General features: G+C 41.6%; 1 protein-coding gene across 1 annotated transcript in view; it reads left to right on the plus strand.

Annotated features, from left to right (window-relative positions):
• The window catches only part of LOC132395717 (myelin basic protein-like), a 171,939-nt gene that overhangs the window by 39,052 nt on the left and 112,666 nt on the right, over window positions 1-20,221 (plus strand). Inside the window, exon 3 of the mRNA XM_059972668.1 lies at window positions 4,408-4,473. Coding sequence (XP_059828651.1) covers window positions 4,408-4,473 — 66 coding nt within the window. The remainder of the gene's footprint in view (window positions 1-4,407; window positions 4,474-20,221) is intronic.

The raw sequence follows: 20,221 nt of genomic DNA on the forward strand, positions 1-20,221 counted from the left end.
GTCGATTCTGGTCAACACTTGCTCATAAAATGGAAAGGAATGTTGTGTCGAACACAATGGTAGATTTTAACATTGTTTGAGTGTCTTAAGTATTTCAGGTTTTTATAATAAAAATTATGATTTCTTTTTACGAATGGAATAGTCTTTGGGTAGTTTGGAAATCAAAATTCAGAAAACCAGGAGTGTGGGTCTAGAATGAGTGAAGAGAGGTCAAGAGCAAAGGTGGGTAGTTCAGTTAGACATAGGCTCTGGTCCAGGTGGAGCCAGTTAGCTTGGACCCATGGCTGGTCACACTATACTAATGGCATGGGTGGGGGGAGAAGAGGATGACGGTGGCAGTCTAATTGAAAGCCTAAGAGATTGGGAGAGAATCTCATGGTGGGTGGGAGAATATTTAAGAGTCTTGTGAGTCAGAGTATTGTTTACACAGTGTGGCAAGTGCCTGGAACACGCTGTCTGGGCCGGTGGAAGAAGCAGATAGAATAGCAACTTTTAAGAGGCATTTTAGACAGGCACCGTGAACAAAGAGGGAATGGAGTGATACAGACCACGTGCAAGCAGATATGATTTTGACCTCGCATCTTTGTTGGCATGTACATGGCAAGAAGCTGTTCTTGTGTGGTATTTTCTATGTTCTAAGTATGACATTGTTGACTCCCTCTGTATTGGACCAGAATGTCAGCCCAGGCTACGGACTGTCTATGTAACATAGAACCTCAGGCACAGAGCCTTTGGACGCAGAATCCTTGGCTTTCGCAGCTGAATTGGATTGGTTTATTCACAGGATAGCAGTACTGGCATTTATTGTACATAGGCCACTGAAGGCAGTGTGTAGGAGCAATGAGTGATTAGGAAGATGAATGTTGTATTTCAAGAGGATTTGAATACAGAAATAAAGACATCTTGCCATTAAAATGGGACTTGCTGAGATCTTACTAAGTGTACAGTAGTTTTAAACCTGTAAAGGACATGTCAATCATATAGGTAGTGGTGTTTCAATAGACTGGTTCCAGGAATAGTGGGTTGTTCTGTAAGGAGAAATTGAGTAGACTATCCTAGAAGACCAAAAGGAGATGTAATTCTTACAGGGTTTCACAAGCTGGATGCAGGGAGGATGTTTCTCCTGCCTGAGGAGTCCAGAACCAGGCATCTTAAATCAAATTCACAAGACAAGATCTCCCATGTACAAGCCCAAAATTAAGGGTTTTGATTGGATGCCCAAGAAAGTTAATGAGGGTAGGGTGGTAGTTGTGATTTATATGGACTTTAGTAAGACCTTAAGGTTCCTCATGATAAACTGCTCTGTGATGTTAAATCTCATGGAATCCTGGGAGAGCTGGCTAATTGCATACATAATTCACTAGCTCGTAGAGAGCAGAGAATAAAGACGTGTGTTGGCATGCCTCTGGTTGGTAGTGGGTCCATTGTTTGTCATCACAGTCAATGATTTAGATAAGAATGTATAGGGCATGGTTAGGAAGTTTTCAGATGACGTTAAAATAGGTGGTCTAGTCAACAATGAGGAAGGTTATCAGAAGCTGGAGGGATTGTGATCAGCTGAGTAAGTAGGCCAAGAAATGGCAAATGGAGTTTAATTTGGATAAGTGCCAGCTGTTGCATTTTGGAAAGTCAAATTCAGGTGGAACTTTCAGAGTGAATGACAGGGTCCTGGGGAACACTGAAGAACAGAGGGACCCTGGAGTACAATTAGATGGCTCACTGAAAGTGGACTCAAAGGTGTACAGGGTGGTTAAGAAGGCTTTTTAGCACACTGGCTGTCATAAGGCAAGGCATTGAATGTAAAAGTTGTGAGGCATGGTGTGGTTGGGGACACACTTGGAGTTTTGGTCACACTTGCATTAGGAAAGATGATAACCTAAAAAGGGTGCAGGATAGATCTACAGGAATGTTGCCAGGACTTGAGTAACTGAGTTATGGAGACGTTGGACAGCTTAGGTGTTCATTCTTCAGAGCATGGAGGACTGAAAGGAGATACAGAAGTGTATAAGGTCATGAAGTGCATAGGTAAGGAATGTGGATGGACTTCTGCCACCCCTACCCTCCCCCAGAGTTAGGGTATTGAGGACTAAAGTGCATAGGTTTTGGGTGGGAGTGGAAAGATTTAAGAAGAACTTGAAGGGCAGTTTTTCTACACAACATGTTGGTATCTTTGAGTTGTCAACTATCAAGGAAGTTGATGAGGCAGATAAAATAACACACTTAAAAAAGACAGTTGGACAGGTGCATGAATTGAAAAGGTTTGGAAAGAAATGAACCAAATGCTGATAAATGTGACTAGCTTGGATGGGGCATCATGGTTGTCGTGGATTAGTTGGACTGAAGGATTTGTTTCCATGCTGTATGACTCAATCTCAGAATATGAGGTAGGCCATTTAAGGCTGAAGTGAATAAAAATCATTTCTCTCCAAGGTGGTGAATCTTTGTCGTTCTTTACCCCTACAGGAAATGAAAGTAATTCAAAACAGGTTGATATATTTCTGTGCAGGAATAGAAGATCTGTGATGTTCTAATGAATGGTGGAGCAGGCTCCAAGGACCAGGTGGCCTGTTGTGACTCCTATTTTTTAAGTTGCTTCTGTCCCTAACTGCATCAGCACTGATAACCGTTTAGACCCACCTGCATTGCTGGGTGAGACAATGTGAAGAGACTAATTCTGGTTGCTTGCATATTTTTTTCAAGCTTGAACCAGTGGTCCCAAGATCCTTGATGTGACTTAACTTTAACTCCTGAATCAACAGAATTGTCTAAAATTTGCAGGATTGCCGAAAAGAATAATTTTTCAGCAGAAAGGTGTCTGTGCCGGAGAGTCAGCTGGCAAAATATTAATGTGAAATGGAGGTAGATTGTTTGTTTTATTCTTGCTGAATATCTGAGTTCCTGAGAAACATATATTTATTTTACATGTCGATTCATTTGTCCTGCACACACAGGTAATTTGCATTGGCACTGATATTTAATGGCCATATTCTGTGCTAAAGCAGTGTGTGGTTTAGTTTGATTTGAATGGAACATGGTCTTTGTGGGATGACTGCTGACATCTATATAGTGTAGAAGGGCATTATGGTCATTATTAGTGAGCAGGGTGACAGGGACTGATTAACTCTGACTAAAAGTTTACTGTATCTGTTGATTGTTTTGATGGAGTGGAAGACTAGAACAAGCCAAACCATCTTGTTCTGAGTGGGAGGATTGGGATGAGAACCGGAGCGTAATGATTGGGGGGGGCACACAGCTGAAAGTTCTGTCAGTTACGATGAAGCCATTGTTGCATTTTTAAATGATTACAAAGTATGAAAAAACAATGTATATAACCCATACCCCCTCCCCTTAACCCCTCCCCCCTAACTGCCCTATAGAAAAAAAAAGAAAGAAAGAAAGAATGCCTGGTGGTTAGAGGATCTCTTGGAAGCGCTAGTCTGGAAAACCTTGTCATCAGAACAGGTGCAATGGAGCCGGATAACTTGAGGGAATGGAATAAATCACTGAAGAAGGAAATGTAATTGAGATGACTGTGAGAATCAATGTGCTTGTGCTGGGTATTTGTCACTAATCTATTCCCAGGATGCAAAAAGTCCATGATGTGAAAGGGAGAGCAGTAGAAGCTGACTGAAAAGTTAATGACACTTTTGAGTTCTGTGAAAGTACAGGAGACAACACCCAAACTGTCATTGATTAATTGGGGTGGGGGGAATTGCAGGAGGGGCCATAGAGGGACTGAAATGAATGTTCTATCAGCTCTCATAGAGGTAGGCACAGGGTGGACCCATACAAGTTCAGAGTAGAAAATCGGAAGGCCTCGGAGTTTTTGCTGATCTAAATAGGAAGGGACTGAGCAAGGGTGCCAGGCTGGAGGGCAAGAATAGTCAAGGTGAGAAGAAATGGGCCCTGAGATGAGAAGAAACCAACACAATGGGTCTACTTGGACAGTACATACCCCAATCAATGTGTCTCCTACAAATCCATAACCCTTGAAGTGTAGATTTTCTCCACCCTGCCCCCTCCCCCTTGCTTTAGACTCTCAAGGCAGAAAAATCAATCCATTGCACTCTGTCCATACCTCATTCTTCTAAACTCCACCAAATCTGAGCTCATCACTTCCTCCATATGTCAATAGCCATCTTCACACGAATTGATCTAGTGGACCCTACAGGGCAAGTCCTCCTTTAAGCAACTGTGCTGTTTATTTTCATTAAACTCTGCTATGGAAGAAAAAAAATATGCTCAAACTCACTAGCAATAAATGCAATATTTTATTTGTAAATTGGTTACTACCTTTATGTACCAACTTTATAATTTGTGTTCTACTGCAAGTAGAACACGATAGATCTAACTGACAAGATTTTAGTTTTGCTGTCAAATGATGTGCTGTTTTTGATTCTCTCTTAGCAGAAGTTCAGGATGGGAAACCAGACTGGGAAACATGAGCAACTTCAACCTACTTCAGGCGAAAAAGTAAGGAAGCATTGATATAACCTTATTTTTAAGTACCATTCTACAACCTGGTTCAGTTGTTTGAACATTAGATATCCTATAAATCCATCCAATAGTTTAGTGGGTTTTGGGTTCACTTTGAATGTGTTTTGATTTTCAAGGACATAAAAGAATGGCTGAAAAAGGTAGCCACCAGGCCCTCCCAGTCCTCCCACTGTACAATGTGATCATGGTTGGCCTATGCTACCTTATCACTTCCTCTGTTCCAGTTCCCCAAGTCTTCAATTTCTCTATCTTTTAAATATTTTATCTCCACTTTTATCTATTGATCTGCCCTCACCATCCTTGGGACAGAGAACTGCAGACTTTCCAGATGCAATACAAGGTATTAACTGGTCAACATTCACAATATTAGACCTATTGTGCAGTTCAGCCCTTCTCTCACTGAACAATGTTACGATTTATGAAAATAATTCTCTTCAACAGGCTGAGTAAATATGAAAGTCATTGGGGTCCTTCACTAGTGCTCCCAATTGCTAGTTTAGGAACACAATAACCACTTTGCCTATTTTCTACTAAATTAGACATCTTTTTGTTCTAATTGTTTTATTTTTGTGTAACTGCTTGTATGTTGCAATGTGCCTATGATGCTCCTGCATGCCGGTTTTTCATTGCACCTGTGCGTACATGTACTTGTGCATATCACAAGCTTGACTTTGAGAGTGTGGGAAAGATTCACCATAGCTTGCCTGGAATAGACGATAGGTGCAGGAGTAGGCCATTCGGCCCTTTGAGCCAGCACTGCCATTCAATGTGAGCATGGCTGAGCATCCACAATCAGTACCCCGTTCCTGCCTTCTCCCCGTATCCCTTGACTCCGCTATCTTTAAGAGCTCTAATTCCTTCTTGAAAGCATCCAGAGAATTGGTCTCCACTGCCTTCTGAGGCAGAGCATTCCATAGATCCACAACTCTCTGGGTGAAAAAGGTTTTCCTGAACTCCCTTCTAAATGGCCTACTCCTTATTCTTAAACTGTGGCCTCTGGTTCTGGACTCTCCCAACATCGGGAACTTGTTTCCTGCCTCTGTCCAATCCTTTAATAATGTTTCAATCAGATCCCCTGTCATCCTTCTAAATTCCAGTGTATACAAGCCAAGTCACTCCAATCTTTCAACATATGACAGTCCCGTCATCCCGCAAGAATGTCCTTCCTCAAATTTGGAGACCAAAACTGCACACAATACTCCTGGTGTGGTCTCACCAGGGCCCTGTACAACTGCAGAAGGACCTCTTTGCTCCTATACTCAACTCCCCTTGTTATGAAGGCCAACATGCCATTAGATTTCTTCACTTCCTGCTGTACCTGCTTGCTTACTTTCAGTGACTGATGTACAAGAACACCTAGATCTCATTTACTTCCCATTTTCCTAACTTGACACCATTCAGATAGTAATCTGCCTTCCTGTTCTTGCCACCAAAGTGGATAACCTCACATTTATCCACATTAAACTGCATCTGCCATGCATCTGCCCACTCACCCAACCTGTCCAAGTCACCCTGCATTCTCCTAACATCCTCCTCATATTTCACACTGCCACCCAGCTTTGTGTCGCCTGTAAATTTGCTAATGGAGGGCTTTAGTTACAATGAGAGAGTGAATAAATGAGATGATATCAGTGTGACATCAGTTCTTCTGCAAAAGAAAACCTTTCATGAGCAATAAGTTGGAGGGTTTTTTTTTTTTGGACAGTTTCCCATTCCTCAGTGCATGGTGGTGGGTGAGCCTTAAACTCTTGTCATTTCTCCCCACTGAGTTTTGTTTTGGCTGCATCCATTGGACTGTACTATACCTTGCGATATGGTGTTCTCTGAAGTTCCCTTGTGGGCACTGCAAACTGAGCAGGATTTGTGGCAAGAGCAGTTGGCTCCAGCAACAACTGGAACTTGCCCCACGCGTCCTCAGAAACAGCTGGTAGAGCACAGATCGCTGGGTTATTCAGGCTATATGGGACATGGTCCACAGCATTCCCCACCTGCGCCTCACATTCCAAGAGTGTCTCATTTCAAACTAGTTGTATTCAGTTCTGGTTGCTGCATTGTAGAAGGATGTGGAGGTTTTACCAGATGCTGCTGATGAGGAGAGGCTGGACAACTTGGGTTCTTTTCTGTGGAGTGACAGAGACTGAAGCAAGACCTGTTAGAAATACACAAGATAGAGAGGCCTATGTAGTCAACTGATGTTTTTTTAAAAACTTATTTTCCAGGTTTGATGGCTCTAATACTAGATATATTTAGGTATATATTTGGGGTGAGAGGGGCAAGTTCAAAAGAGTTGTGCAGAATGTTTTTAACAGTGTGGTGAGTGCCTGAAATGTGCCACTGGAAAGTAGTGGAGACAAATCCCACAGAGGCTTTTAGGTACATGAGCAGAGAATGGAGAGAGAAAGATATGTAGGCATTAGAAATTAATTTAGTTTGTCACAGCATTGTGTAGCGAAGGGCCTGTTCCTGTGCTGTACTGTTTTTTTAAAAAATAAACACAATACATAATAAATAAAAATTTCCATACATAATTTTTGCCTAGCCTAAATGTTCATAGTGTTGTCAGACCCATGTATTTTCGGTGTCATCCAGTTAACACATTCTGTATAAAAAGCTCAATGGTAATAAGAAAATCTCAAGTCATCCAAGTGACCTGTTGGCAAGGATTGCCAAATATTTGAAATGTGTGTTGTACTGCAGGGTAGCATACTTCACAGAAGCTGCTTCCAAGTGCTTGTCACCACAAGATTTCCAAATTGGACATGACTGTCTGATTCATAATATTGTGGTGTGGAGGTAACTGATGAGCTTCATAAACAGGAAGCAGTTGCAGGAGCCAGCAGCCTGCAGCTTGCTCTCTCTCCGTGTAAGCCCTACTGGGCCGTCTGATGTGGGCTTCTGGTAACCCAAGACTTGGTGCAAAAACAGAGTTACCCTCCCATCTATATTCCAAGAACTCCAAGATTTAAAGGTAAAGCTCTTAAGACTAGGGATTTTTAAAGAAAATAGAGAAGGGAGTAACATTTATATATTTTTTTAAAAAGCAAAAAACAAAATGGGGAGTAGGCCATTTGGCCTTTGCAGCCTGCACTATCATTTCTCAAGCTCAAGACTGAGTTTTTAACTCGGTGCTATTTCCCTAACCTGTCTTCATATCTATTTTTGCTTATTACCTAGAAAGATGTTCGGGGATATCTGTCTAATGGGAGCATCTAGATCTCGGGGGCATAGGTTCAAGATGAGGCTTGACATCATAGGACAAAGATGAGATGAAATGATATCTCAGAAGGGCTGTCGTTAGAAGTGTCTTTGTCAAAGAACTGTAGCACAGTCTTTGAGCACGTTTAAAGCAGAGGCACAAAATACAGGAGGAAATCAGCAGGTGACTAGCAAAATGCAGCAGGAAATCAGAAGTAGTAGAGGCCAGTTCAGTTGTGTCATTTAAGGTAAAATACGGACTAGGAGGGCCGAGATGGCCTGTTTCCGTGCTGTGATTGTTATATGGTTATATGACTCAACATCCATGGAAGTGAATAAACAATTGATGTTTCAGGCCAAGACCTTTTCTTCAGGACTGGAAGTGAAGGGAGGAAATGCCAGAACAAGAAGGTGAGGGTGGGTAGGGAGAGAGAGAGAGAGAGAGTGAGCTAGGTGGTAGGTGAAACTAAGTGGGTGGTAAATGTAAAGGGCTGGAGAAGAAGCAATCTATAGGAGAGGAGAGTGGAGCATGGGAGAAAGGGAAGAAGCAGTGGCTTGAGGGGGAGCTAGATAATTTCTGAAGCTTAGAACATAGAATTTTACCACTCAAGAACAGGCCCTTTGGCACATGATGTTTTGCTAAACTAACAAATGATGCCTAATTCTTTCTGTATGCATGTCCATATCCCTTCATTCTCTGCATATTCTTAAGCAAAGAGTTAAAAAGGTTAAGGCACATATGTGAGAATGTGGTGTTGGGTTACAGTCCGTAAAACCATGATATCATAAAATTGTGGAGCAGTTGTGAATGGCTTGCTTCTGCTTATTCCTGTGCAAGATCTGAAAATAGTTTTGTTAAACTTGCTACACAGTTAAGGAGAGTAACACCCACAATAACTCTGACCCATGTATCACCAGTATGACACAACTGTCAAAAGACCAGAATGTGTAGTGTTTCGTTATTGTGAGGAATGAAGGATTCTGGCTATAAACCAAAGGCACAGTCAAGGTGGGAAGCTGCACATATGAATGAGATTAGGGCAGTGACTGTAACCAGGCTGAGATGAAAAAGCTTCATTGTTAATGCAACCTTTTTTTTTGTGTTAGGTCACAGCCTTGTAATCTTGGAAGATCCAAGATGAGGACTGGTCCAGTCACCAGCCTTTCCACACTGCCTTGCCCATGGCTGTTGAATTTATTGCTAGACTTGGCATTGAACTGTGACTGCACCCTGAGCTATGCAATATATCCGTTCTAATTAGTTTACCACCTGATCTCAGAACTAATGGACGAAGATTCTTATCGCTGAATGTTGAGGGGAAGGACCCTAGTCTAGTAACGATGGCTCTAGTCTTGTTCTGATGAGGGTCTCAACCTAAAGCGTGGCTTAGCCCTTTGCTTTCATAGATGCTGCCCGACCTGCTGAGCTCCTCAAGCAGTTAGTGAGAGAAGATCTCACTGAAACTTCATTACTCTCTGGACCAGATGGTTTTGCCCTGACAGAGGAGTCTGGAGCAGGGGGGGGGGGTGGTGTGGTGGGGGAGTTCACAGAAATAAAGGAGATTCTGCAAATGCTGGAAATCTTGAGCAACACACGGATGCAAAGTGGAAGTCAGCATCTAAGGAGGGGAATAAGACCTTAAAATATTGGAGCAGGATTAGGCCATTTGTCCCATCAAGTGTGCTCTGGGTAAAGTCATCGTTTGGGTTCATTCCTCCATAATTCCAAAGTCTGCAGACACCTGTTTCCCTGTGATTACTTTAGGTTGGAACATAGCCAGCATAGACATCATTGACTGAGAGGCCCGGTCCCGTCCATACCCTTCTATCTTCTATAATTTTGCCCCTCAGCCTCTGACGTGCCACAGAATTCAAAACAAGTTTGTTCAACACAAGCAAGAAATTGATTAGCTGTATGTTTTATTTGTTTTGAGCTACGTTTGAATCTCCAGGTTGATGCTACAGTGTGCAATTAGGAAGGATGAATGGTGTCAGAAGGGACCTTGCATGCACCCAGTAACACATCTGTGGGAGCAATATAACTGCTGGGATATTTTAAGGAGCATTACTCCTGCAAGAGTTCACAGGTTAAGAATCTAACATTCTCCATATGTTTTGAAGTATGGCTGTGTTAATTGTCCTACCGTCTAGGCAAAGTGTGTTGAGGGCAAGAGTCTAAAACAAAGTGGAAAGACATAAACTTGCTACGTTACAAAAGTAAATGGCATAAAGCAAAAGGAATAACAGTAAAATGTTCATGGACTGTTCAGAAATATAGTGGGGAAGAATCTGTCTCTGAATCATTGAGTTGGGTCTTCAAGCCCCAACAGATATATTAACAGATATATATGTTAGTAGTAATGAGAAGAGGGCATGTCTCAAATGGTGAGGGTCCTTGATGGTTGAGGCACCAGCTCTTGAAGATGGCCTGTACAGTGGGGAAAGTTGTGCCATGGTGCAGCTGGCTGAGACTGCAACCCTTTACAGTCCCTTGCAATCCAGTTCATTGGAGCCTCCATACCAAGCTGTGATGCAACCAGAATGCTCTCCACCTTGGGGAATCTTGCAATGGTCTTTGGTGATGTATCAAATCTCTTCAAGCGCCGAAGTGAAGTAGAGGCACCTTGGTGAGAGCCGACTCTGGTGTAGCTGAAAACCCAAAGTGGGGTGGGGGGGGGGGGGTAGGTGGGGAAGCAGAATGCTGGGATATTTCAGAAGTGCAAGTGGAGAAACATTTGTCTGCTGAGACAGTTTACAAGCAAATGAAAAAGGAATGTGGCAGAGCTACCTGTAGCTCATTGCCTTCGAGTTGCAGAATGATTTGCTTTGCAAAGGGAGGTGAGAGGAAAAGGTAATGGCTGACACAGTTTTAGTGATTTAAAGATTAGAGACAACCGGTTAGAGAAGGTGTAATAAAGGTGAAATTGCATCATTTCCTGCCACTGTAGTAAAACCAAGCCGATGTTTAGGAGTGAGGCAGAACAGAAAATGTCAAAAAGGAAAGTGGTGCATTTGGTTGTTCAAGGACACTAAAGGGGCCTTAAATCTACAAATGGAGTTCTGATACAGGTGCTCCCATACTTCTCTATTCTGTGACTAATTACTTTAAATCTGTACACACATTTACTATGGGAAATAGATAATTGGGCTACAGGCTGTCAATCCATTCTTTCTAAATCCCAGCCCTCTAACATACAGCTTGTTTCTCATTATCCACACACTCCTCCCACTAGGTACCTTCCTCCACGTGCCTACTATATACCTCATCATGGCCACTGTACCTCATTCTCTACCCCCACTGCACTTTCTCTGCAGTTTCCTGCAGTTTGATCCTCCTTTTCTACTACCTTGATGTAATAACGCTTGGAATTATCGTTAAGAAAGGCATGCAAAACAAAAAAAAAATTCACCGTCTCAGGACATGTGATAAAATAATTACCAATTATAAGGTGGTTCTTCTCACAGGCACTTCACATCAGATATGCAGCATTTGCAAGATAAACATAAGCATAAGTTATGCACAGTTTTTACACAATTAGCCAATCCATTGTTATTCAAAGTGGCTGTAGCATTGCCATTTATGAGGATGTGATACTGATGATGCTCATAGTAAAACCAATGCAAACTCTGAACGTGTACAATGCCAACACGAGAAGAAATTTATTTCCTCAGAGCAGTTTGTAACCTGACAGTAAATTGGTGTAAAGAACCTGTTAGGTTAAGATGACTGAGCTCTGCAAACCAAGCCTGCAGCCCCCACTTGTCCTGAATTAATTTATCCACCCTTCCAAGGATTTGGGGCGTTTTCACCTCAGGTGCAACTTCCCTGTTAACTCTGATTTATAGAAACATTGAGAGAAAATTAAGTATAAACTTGGTATCCATGTCCTTGGTATTTGAAATACCTTTAATCTGTCAAACATCTACTGTGCAAACATGGGTAACTAAGTTAGACAACATCCATGGAGAGAGAAGCCAATTTAGCGTTTCAGGCTGATTACCTTTCATCAGAACTTGGAGTCTCAATCTGCCATGGTTTCCGCCCAATCCCAGATATTCCCTTTTCTAAATACCTCCCTTTTCCCTAAAACTTAAAACGTTTGCTTTGTTTTTCCCTACTTCTAATGAAAAGTTTCTCTCTGTACAGATGCTTTCACCATTTACTGTTTTGATTTCAAATTTTCTGTGCTGCGTTTCCTGGTTTTCAATCACTGTTTGTCCCGTGCTGGTCATGTTGCCATCTCCCGAGTCTGGATCAGATACTTGACGTCAAAATGCTGTGTGGGATCTCAGGGAGTGTCCAGCTCCCATTGAATAATGATACTAGCCACACAGGGCCATAGAAAGGAGAGTTTTAACATCTGAAATGACTACATATTGACCCATCTTCCCTTTAGTGGGAATTGTGTGTTACTTATGGACCAACAGTGATTGCTGGTGTAATGATGCCTCACAATTCAATAGTTAAGAAACAAACAGAACATTGATGTTGACCCATCAATGCCCATCTACACCATTTCCATTCTTTTAAAAATCTCCTCACTTAGACATAATCATACAGTATGGTAACAGTCCCCTTGGCCCACTCAGTCCATGCTGATATGTTACTTAGTGAGCTATTCTGCAGCATTCTTCTTGTCATCAATCCTGAACCGGTTTACTATTCCCTGACAAACATCTCCATAAGCATGATGCTACCTCGACCATACTTCACAGTAGGACGATGTTACCTGTTGATGCACAGTATCAGATTTATGCCATGTGTACTGCTTAGTAAAAGCCAAAAAGTTTCACTTTAGTCTCATGCAACCACAAGACCTTCTTCCACATCTCTATCTTTGATGCTTTGCAAAGTCTTGGCAGCCAAGGATATGTTATGTATGTTTTATATGTTTCTTTGTTACTCTTCCATAAATACCCTTATTGTGCAAGGCCTTGGAGATTGTAGAGCCATGAACTTCATCTTCAGCTGCAACTATCGACCTGCAGCTCACTCAGTGCCATTCTTCTCCAGGGGCTAAGCTTAGAGGAATGGTCTGACCTAGGTGGTGTAGCTGTAGTTTCATTATTCTTCCACTTTTTCATGATGGACTGCATGAGCTCCAAGATATGTTCTGTGTTTTTGTGATGGCTTTGTACCCTTCCCCAGATAGGTGCTTCTCCATTATCATTTCCTTGACTTATCTTCATTTTGATTTGGTCTGAAAATCTACCATACTGTTGGACCTTGCAGAGAGGTGGGGATTTATTCTTATGAATTCATTGAAAACAGATGATCCTCCAATTTTCTTCATTAACAAATTGGGTAATACATCTGAGGAAATTTAGTGAGGTAATTACATAGGAGATAAATACTTTTTCAGACTCGATTTGTAGTAAATTGTGGACAGGTTTTGGGATTTTTCTTTTGACATTATGCACAATGTTTTGTAGATTAGCTCAAAATGCAACTTCAATATATTTTAAATTTAGGAAATGAGATAGTAAAATGTGAACATAGTTGTGGAGGATGAATACTTTTTCAAGGCAGTGTAATTCTAAAATAAGTGCATGGTTTTATCTTTGTGCTACAATGTAACACTTATAAACTGCAGTACTAGGAAATATTCAGGTGTCAGCTGTGCTTCTGAAACTGTTCACAAACTTGGTTATGTTTGACACATTGCAATGATTAGATTAGATCTTGCCTTTACTCCCTTCCTGTGCTCCATCGTTAATTCAAATTGCTGGCATGGTTTTACAAGCTGCTGTGCATAACATCTCTGCAACATTGAACAGTAACTGCAAAGCATTGATTGTAGTTTTTTTGGTTGAAACCAGCATCCCTTTGAGGTAAAGCCAGTTCAAAGAAAAATCAATAAATGTCAGCCAGATGTTAATGAGCAAAAAGAGACCCAAAAAGGATCTATTGCTTTCTGGGTATATATGACAAACAAGCTCTTCTTGGAATAAACCAAAAGTAAACTGCCTTTTTTTTGTTAATTATTCAAGGTATGGGTTTTGCAGGCACAGCCACCATTTAATTGCTCATCCCATGTTGCTCTTGACGGGGTGATAAGGAAGTGCATTCTTGAAGCATTATGTGGGTATATCCATAGTGCTGTTGGGGAGGGAGCTTCATGTCTTTGACCCAGGGACAGAAAAGGAACAGCAAAATATTTCCAAGTCGGGGAAAGTGTGTCGCTTGGAGCACAACTTCAAGCTGGCAGTGCTCTCGAGCTTTTTTTTTACTGTCAGTGTCTTTTTGGCTGATGGTGGTTGTGAGTTTGGGAGGTTTTGCTTAAGTTGCTGGAGTGCATCCCATAGATGGTTCAAACTCAGCCACTGTGCGTTGGTGATGAAGTGTATGCCTGTTGGTGGGCCTGTCAAGTGGGCTGCTATATGAAGAGATAATAAATATAATAATATAAGATTTAGTCTTGGGTATAAGATGTAAAAAAAGTATTAAAGATTTCCCTTCAAACGTTGGTCAATTAGCTTTAGACATCTTTGTGTATTCTAGAGGGGATTTGGTTTCTTCCCTTTAGATACCGCAATCTGATGGTCATGTTCTCCACGACTGTCCCCATATTTGTTATGTGCTCATTACATCTACAACTTTGTGGTGCCTTTAATACAGTAAAGAAATTACTTTCTACTTTAAGCCCAGTGATACATCCATCTGTTTGTGTTGTTAAGAGAGGAATCAATATTGGACTTGAATTGTGAGTAAGCTTCTTTGGTCTTCAAGGTATTGCCTTGGGGTATTATGGGAGAGACAGAGCTTCAGTTTAATGTCTCTTTCAAAAGGCAGTTCTGGTGCCCAGTGGAAGACTGGGGGAGTGCTGCTGAGATGAAGTTCAAGCATGGGTAATGAACCCACAACTGTCCATTAGTCGCATTACTATGGGGAACTGTTTATGACATGGGAGATGCTGCTCCTTCTGTGGTATGGCTGTGTTGTGTGGCCGCAGATACTAGTTTGAATTCTCTCAGGTTTATTTGCATGGATTGTGACTACTGGTGCCTTTATTTTCCCCACTGTTGTAGATTCCCTCCAAATTGCACACCTTCCCGATTTGGAAAAACTTTGCTGTTCTTTAATATCATCCTGGTTTCCTCTCCCCAGCAATGCTATGGGAGTACTGTTACAAGGAAGACTGCAGCAGTTCAAGAAGGCAGCTCTCCTGTATCTTCTCAAGTGCAAATGACATTGGGCTATGAATCCTAACAGCGAATCCCCAATGAATAGAAAAACTTAAGGAGTCGTTAAACTTGGCACAGCATATAGAAACCAGAATATGGACAATGTCCGTAGCAGGTATAGAGAGCAGCTGTCCAGCGAAGACTACAGCTTGCTCATGCCTGTCACTATGACTCAAAACTGAACAGCAATTTCTCTTCCCCATTCAGGCTCCCCATTCACCTGGTCTCACCTATTGCCTGCTTCTACACCTTCCCTCTCCCCACTTCCTTATTCTGGCTTCTTCCCCCTTCATTTCTAGTACTGAGGAAGGGTCTCGGCCAAAAACATTGACTGTTTATTCATTGCCATAGCTGCTGCCTGACCTGCTGAGTTCCTCCAGCATTTTGTGTGTTACTCGGACTGAAACGTTGTCTGAGCCTATGTGCTTATGATGCTGCCACAAGCAAGTTTTTTTCTTGTACTTGTACCTCATTGTATTTGTGCCCATGACAATAAACTTGATCTGACACTGGCTACTGAAGTAAAAAGCTTCATCAGACAGTGTTCCGTGGCAACACTTGGGCACATTTTATCATTAAAATACTTAAGCAGTTTAAGCAACTAACTATAAATAAGTTGCATTTCTGATGTTTGTCCTATTGGTTTGTGGGCCCTGACTTTCTTAATATTCTTAAACTCTGAATAGTGTCCAGAAGTTCCCCCTTTTGTATATAATTAAGAACGTGGGCAGGGTTATGATTTAAATCTAATAAATAAGACATGAACAGTACAGTTCCTTATGAACCATTACGAACACCCCATTAGAAAATAAATGGAGAAGTTTCTTTAGCCAGGGGGCAGTGAGACTGTGGATTTACTATTGGTTGCCTGGCCTGTCTATCTTTATGTATCACTGCCTTCCAGAGCAAATAGAAAGTGAAAGGATTCTCCAATTGGTTGACACCCAACTGTCAGTCAAAGAGCCTGTTAGATCATCCCCACCAAATACAAGACCATCAGATGTTGGAACAGAATTAGGCCATTCTGTCCATGGCTGATTTATTAACCCTCTCACTCCCATTCTTCTGACTTCACCCTGTAAGCTTTCATGCGCCGTCTAATCATATAACCATATAACAATTACAGCACGGAAACAGGCCGTCTCGGCCCTTCCAGTCCGTGCCGATGCTTACTCTCACCTAGTCCCACTGGCCTGCACACAGCCCATAACCCTCCATTCCTTTCCTGTCCATATACCTATCCAATTTTACTTTAAATGACAATACCGAACCTGCCTCAACCACTTCTACTGGAAACTCATTCCGCTGAACCTATCAACATCTGCTTTAAATATGCCCAATCGCTTGGCCTCCACAGCTATCTGAGGCAATGAATTCCACAGATTGACTGCCCTCTGGCTAAAGGAATTCCTCCTCATCTGTTCTAATGGGGTATTCGTAATGGTTTACAAGGAATTGTACTGTTCATGTGTCCAATTTACCAGGTTTAAATCATGATTGTGCCACTGTTCTTAATTGTATACAAAAGGGAGAACTTCTGGATGCTATTCAGAGTTTAGACCCAGTAATGTGCATTCTATTCAATTGCCCAGGCATTTGGGAGAAAGGCTAAGATGATCAGCTCTGGTTTGTCCATGATGTCCAGCCTTCTCACACCCTCTAGAGGTTGGGAGGAAGCCTGTGCCTTTGGCAGAGGTCAGTTATAAGCTGGCTTGATCCTCTCGATCATTCAGAAACAACTATGTCAGAAGGCAAAGATGAACCAGAGGGCAGTCTGCCACCTTGGCCCAGCTGAGTCATGCTGACCTTGGTGTCTACCAAGCTAGTCCCTTTTTCCCTGCTTTTTTTCTTTTCTCATATTCCTCTAAACCTTTCCTGTACTTGTCCAAAAGTTTTTAAATGTTACTGTATGTGCTACAACCAACTTCTGACAGCTTGTTCCAAAAACACTGCAGTCTGTGTGGAGAAATTTGGTCCCCAGGTCCTTTTTTAAATCTGCTGTCTCACTTTATGCCCTCTTGTATTTAGTTCCTCCCCTGAGGAAAAAGACTGCATACATTCACCTTGTGCTCCTTGCAGTTATGGAAACTACACCAGTGCTGCTTCACCGTTCAGAACTCTTGTATACACTTCACCTGAGCTGCCTTCTGTGACCTCGATCCTTTTGATCAGCCGTGACCTTGCCATACATTTATGAGCCTGGACTCTTGCAGAGGGAGTATCCGGACACTATCTTCCCACCACACTTTCCTCATTTGCCTTGGCTTCCCTTTGGATGGCCTCTTGGGTTCAATCCCAACCTGCATAGAGTTTGCATGTTCCCCTTATGACAGCATGGGTTTACACCAGATTTTGTCCCACATCCCAGAGGTTAGTTGGCCACTGTACATTGCCCTTTGTGTGCAGGCAAGCAGTCATATCTGGGGGGTGGGGGGGGGGGGCGGGGTGAAATTACTGGAGGGAAGGAATTAAGGGGGGAAAATGACATTCTGATCTGCTTATAGTCTTAAGAGACAAGCGGAAATGTGTAAATATGCATCTGTTCTGTAATATTGAATGGGAGAAGGGAAAAGGTTACTTAAAGCCTTTCTGCAGCCAGTAGGAAATCTGAAAGCTCTGCATATAGATCCTGAGAAGAAAAGTGCAGCTCCTGTTTCCCATGTGCACAAAATTTCACAATATGACTTTTCCCTTTTTATGTTTTAGTAATACAGATTATTTTAAGAGATTGGAGCTGCTTTTGGTGCCATACACAACACTCTAGTGTAACAAATAAGTGTGAACTGTTACTAGCAAAACTAAAGGTGAGCAGAAAATGGGCAGCAGTTTTGTGGTTATTTTTGAAATCATGAGCAATAACAACATGGAAACAGGCCCTGTGGCCCAACTTGATCATGCCAACGAAGATGTCTGCCCAATTTGGCCCATAAACCCCCTCAACCCCAGTTACCCACATACTTATTGAAATGTCTTTTAATTGTCAATGTTTGCACCTACTTCAACCACTTCCTCTGGTAGCTCCTTCCATAAACATGCTCTTCAGGTTTCTATTAAATCTCTCCCCTCTCAACTTAAATCTGTCCTCTCTAGTTTGTGATTTCCCCAACCCAGCAGCAGCAGATGGTGTGGCCCAAAGCAATCAAAGCAACCAGCGACAAAAATTAAGTGGGTGTGGCAGCAACTTTGAAGGCAAAACAATAGTAAATATTAATTAGTAAACTACATCCGTTAACACAAGTTGTTGCTGAAATTCTGTGTCCAATACACAACCAATATTAGTGAGTCTTCTGTTCTCTACTCAAGGGCTCAGCATCTCAAGAAGCAGAAGTTTTTAGAAGCACAAAAGCTAATGTATATAAAAAAAAAAAATGCCCAGACAGTGGATTGCACCCATGTTATGACATGAAATATTCATCCAGACATGCAACCGGAATATTCCTGTGCTAAGCCCCATTCCAAAGATGTACAAAAATCTAGGCTGATCCTCCAGTGCAACGGTGTCTTTCAGATAAGACAGCATGTTGAGGCATTTGGTCAGGTGTATGTTGCCTTCGGGTCCTATGCTGCCTTCTTAAAGAAAAGAGTTTTCTGTTTTCTTGACTGATATTTAAACTTCATTCAAGATTACCGAAGCTCCTTAATTTAAGCAATTTTAAATTGGGGGTCAGCCATTCTTATTGAGCTGTTTTTATTTCCTTGAAAATTAAAATCTGCAGACTCTGGAGATATGAACTGAATGTGCTGAAAACACTCGGCAGTCAGGCAGCAACTGCAGAGAGCGAAACAGAGTTAATGTTTCAGACCTGATGTCTTTTGCCATTTGTGTTCTGACCTGAAGTGATTGGTTTGCATTTGTAGAATTAGTGTGACGTAGGAATGGGCCATTCAGCCTATTGAGTCAGTTCCATGAAGAGTCCTGTTCAGACTATTGTGATTGCCAAGTTGGTTTGTTATCAACAGTACTGCAGCACAGTTTGAAAACTATATATGCTAACTGTGTACAGATCTTTCCAAAACCGAGGTACACTGAGGTAGTACAAAGGGAAAAGCAATAGCAGAATATAGTGTGAAAGTACAAGACAGGTAGAGAAATAAGATGCAAGGGTCATGACAAGATAGAGTGGAAATGCAAAGAGGTCATGCATACTGGGATTTGGAGCCAAAAACAAACTACTGGAGGAACCCAGTGTGTTAGATGGCATCTGTGGAGGCAGAAGATGGTCAATATTTTGTGTCAGAATCTTGCTTTAGGATTGGTGCATTACCTCCATAGAAGATGCCTAGCCCACTGAGATTTTTGGACCAGTTGCTTTTTTCACTCTCGCCTAATAAGTGAATCGGCTACCATAGTTATAAGATGAGACAAGCGATTTCTTATATATATAAAAAAAGTCTCAAGTGAAGAATGTTTACAGCTTAGCAGTCAAGGGCAATGCTGTGGTTCAGTGCATCCAAATTAGTGGTGAAAGGAAGGGTGTGGTGTTAATGTGTGTGTTTTCAGTTACTTTCTCAGTAACTCTCAAATGATTTGATAGTCTCACCACATTAGACTAATAATTTATTGATCAATACATTTAAATAAAACATCTTTAGAATTCTTTATCTTTGAGGTTTATGGCAGCTGGATCACTGGAGATATTTAAAACGTGATTGGATGGATTTTTGAAAGAGCGGGGAATTGAGAATTACAGGGAGCTGGGACAGAAAAGATTTGAGGTCTGTGGCAGGGCAGCTATGATTGTATTCTGAATTTGATATAATCATATAACAATTACAGCACGGAAACAGGTCATCTCGGCCCTTCTAGTCCATTCCCAATGCTATATACACACAAGATTACTCAAATATAACTGAAATATCAAATACAGAAATAAAATGATAGCTGCAATCTATATATATTTATTACTGGTCATGCATAAATACATGAATTGCATACGTCATCACACTACCATGTGATATGTGCATGTCTTTGTTTGAATTAGTTTAATGTTTTGAAGGTACAAAACATAACAATTGAATGGCGGGGCAGGCTTGAGGAGCTGAGTGGCCAAAATTAAAATCAGAATTGGAATGTTTTTGAATGCAGTAACATTTGTGTTATGGATGGAACCTATATATTGACTGTCATTTTCTACTGAAACCTACATGACTATTCACCATCTTTCAAAGACTTTTAAACTGACATTTATGACTTGCGCCTGCTTACCTTGGTAGCTCAGTTTCAAATTTTGCATCCTAACTTTCCAGAGGAATGCCTAGAAATAATTTGTCCATAAGATATAGGAGTAGAATTAGGCCTTTTGGCCCATTGAGTCTGCTCCGCCATTCAATCATGGCTGAACTA

This window comes from Hypanus sabinus, chromosome 1, assembly GCF_030144855.1.
Source record: "Hypanus sabinus isolate sHypSab1 chromosome 1, sHypSab1.hap1, whole genome shotgun sequence".
NCBI classification, from domain to species: domain Eukaryota; kingdom Metazoa; phylum Chordata; class Chondrichthyes; order Myliobatiformes; family Dasyatidae; genus Hypanus; species Hypanus sabinus.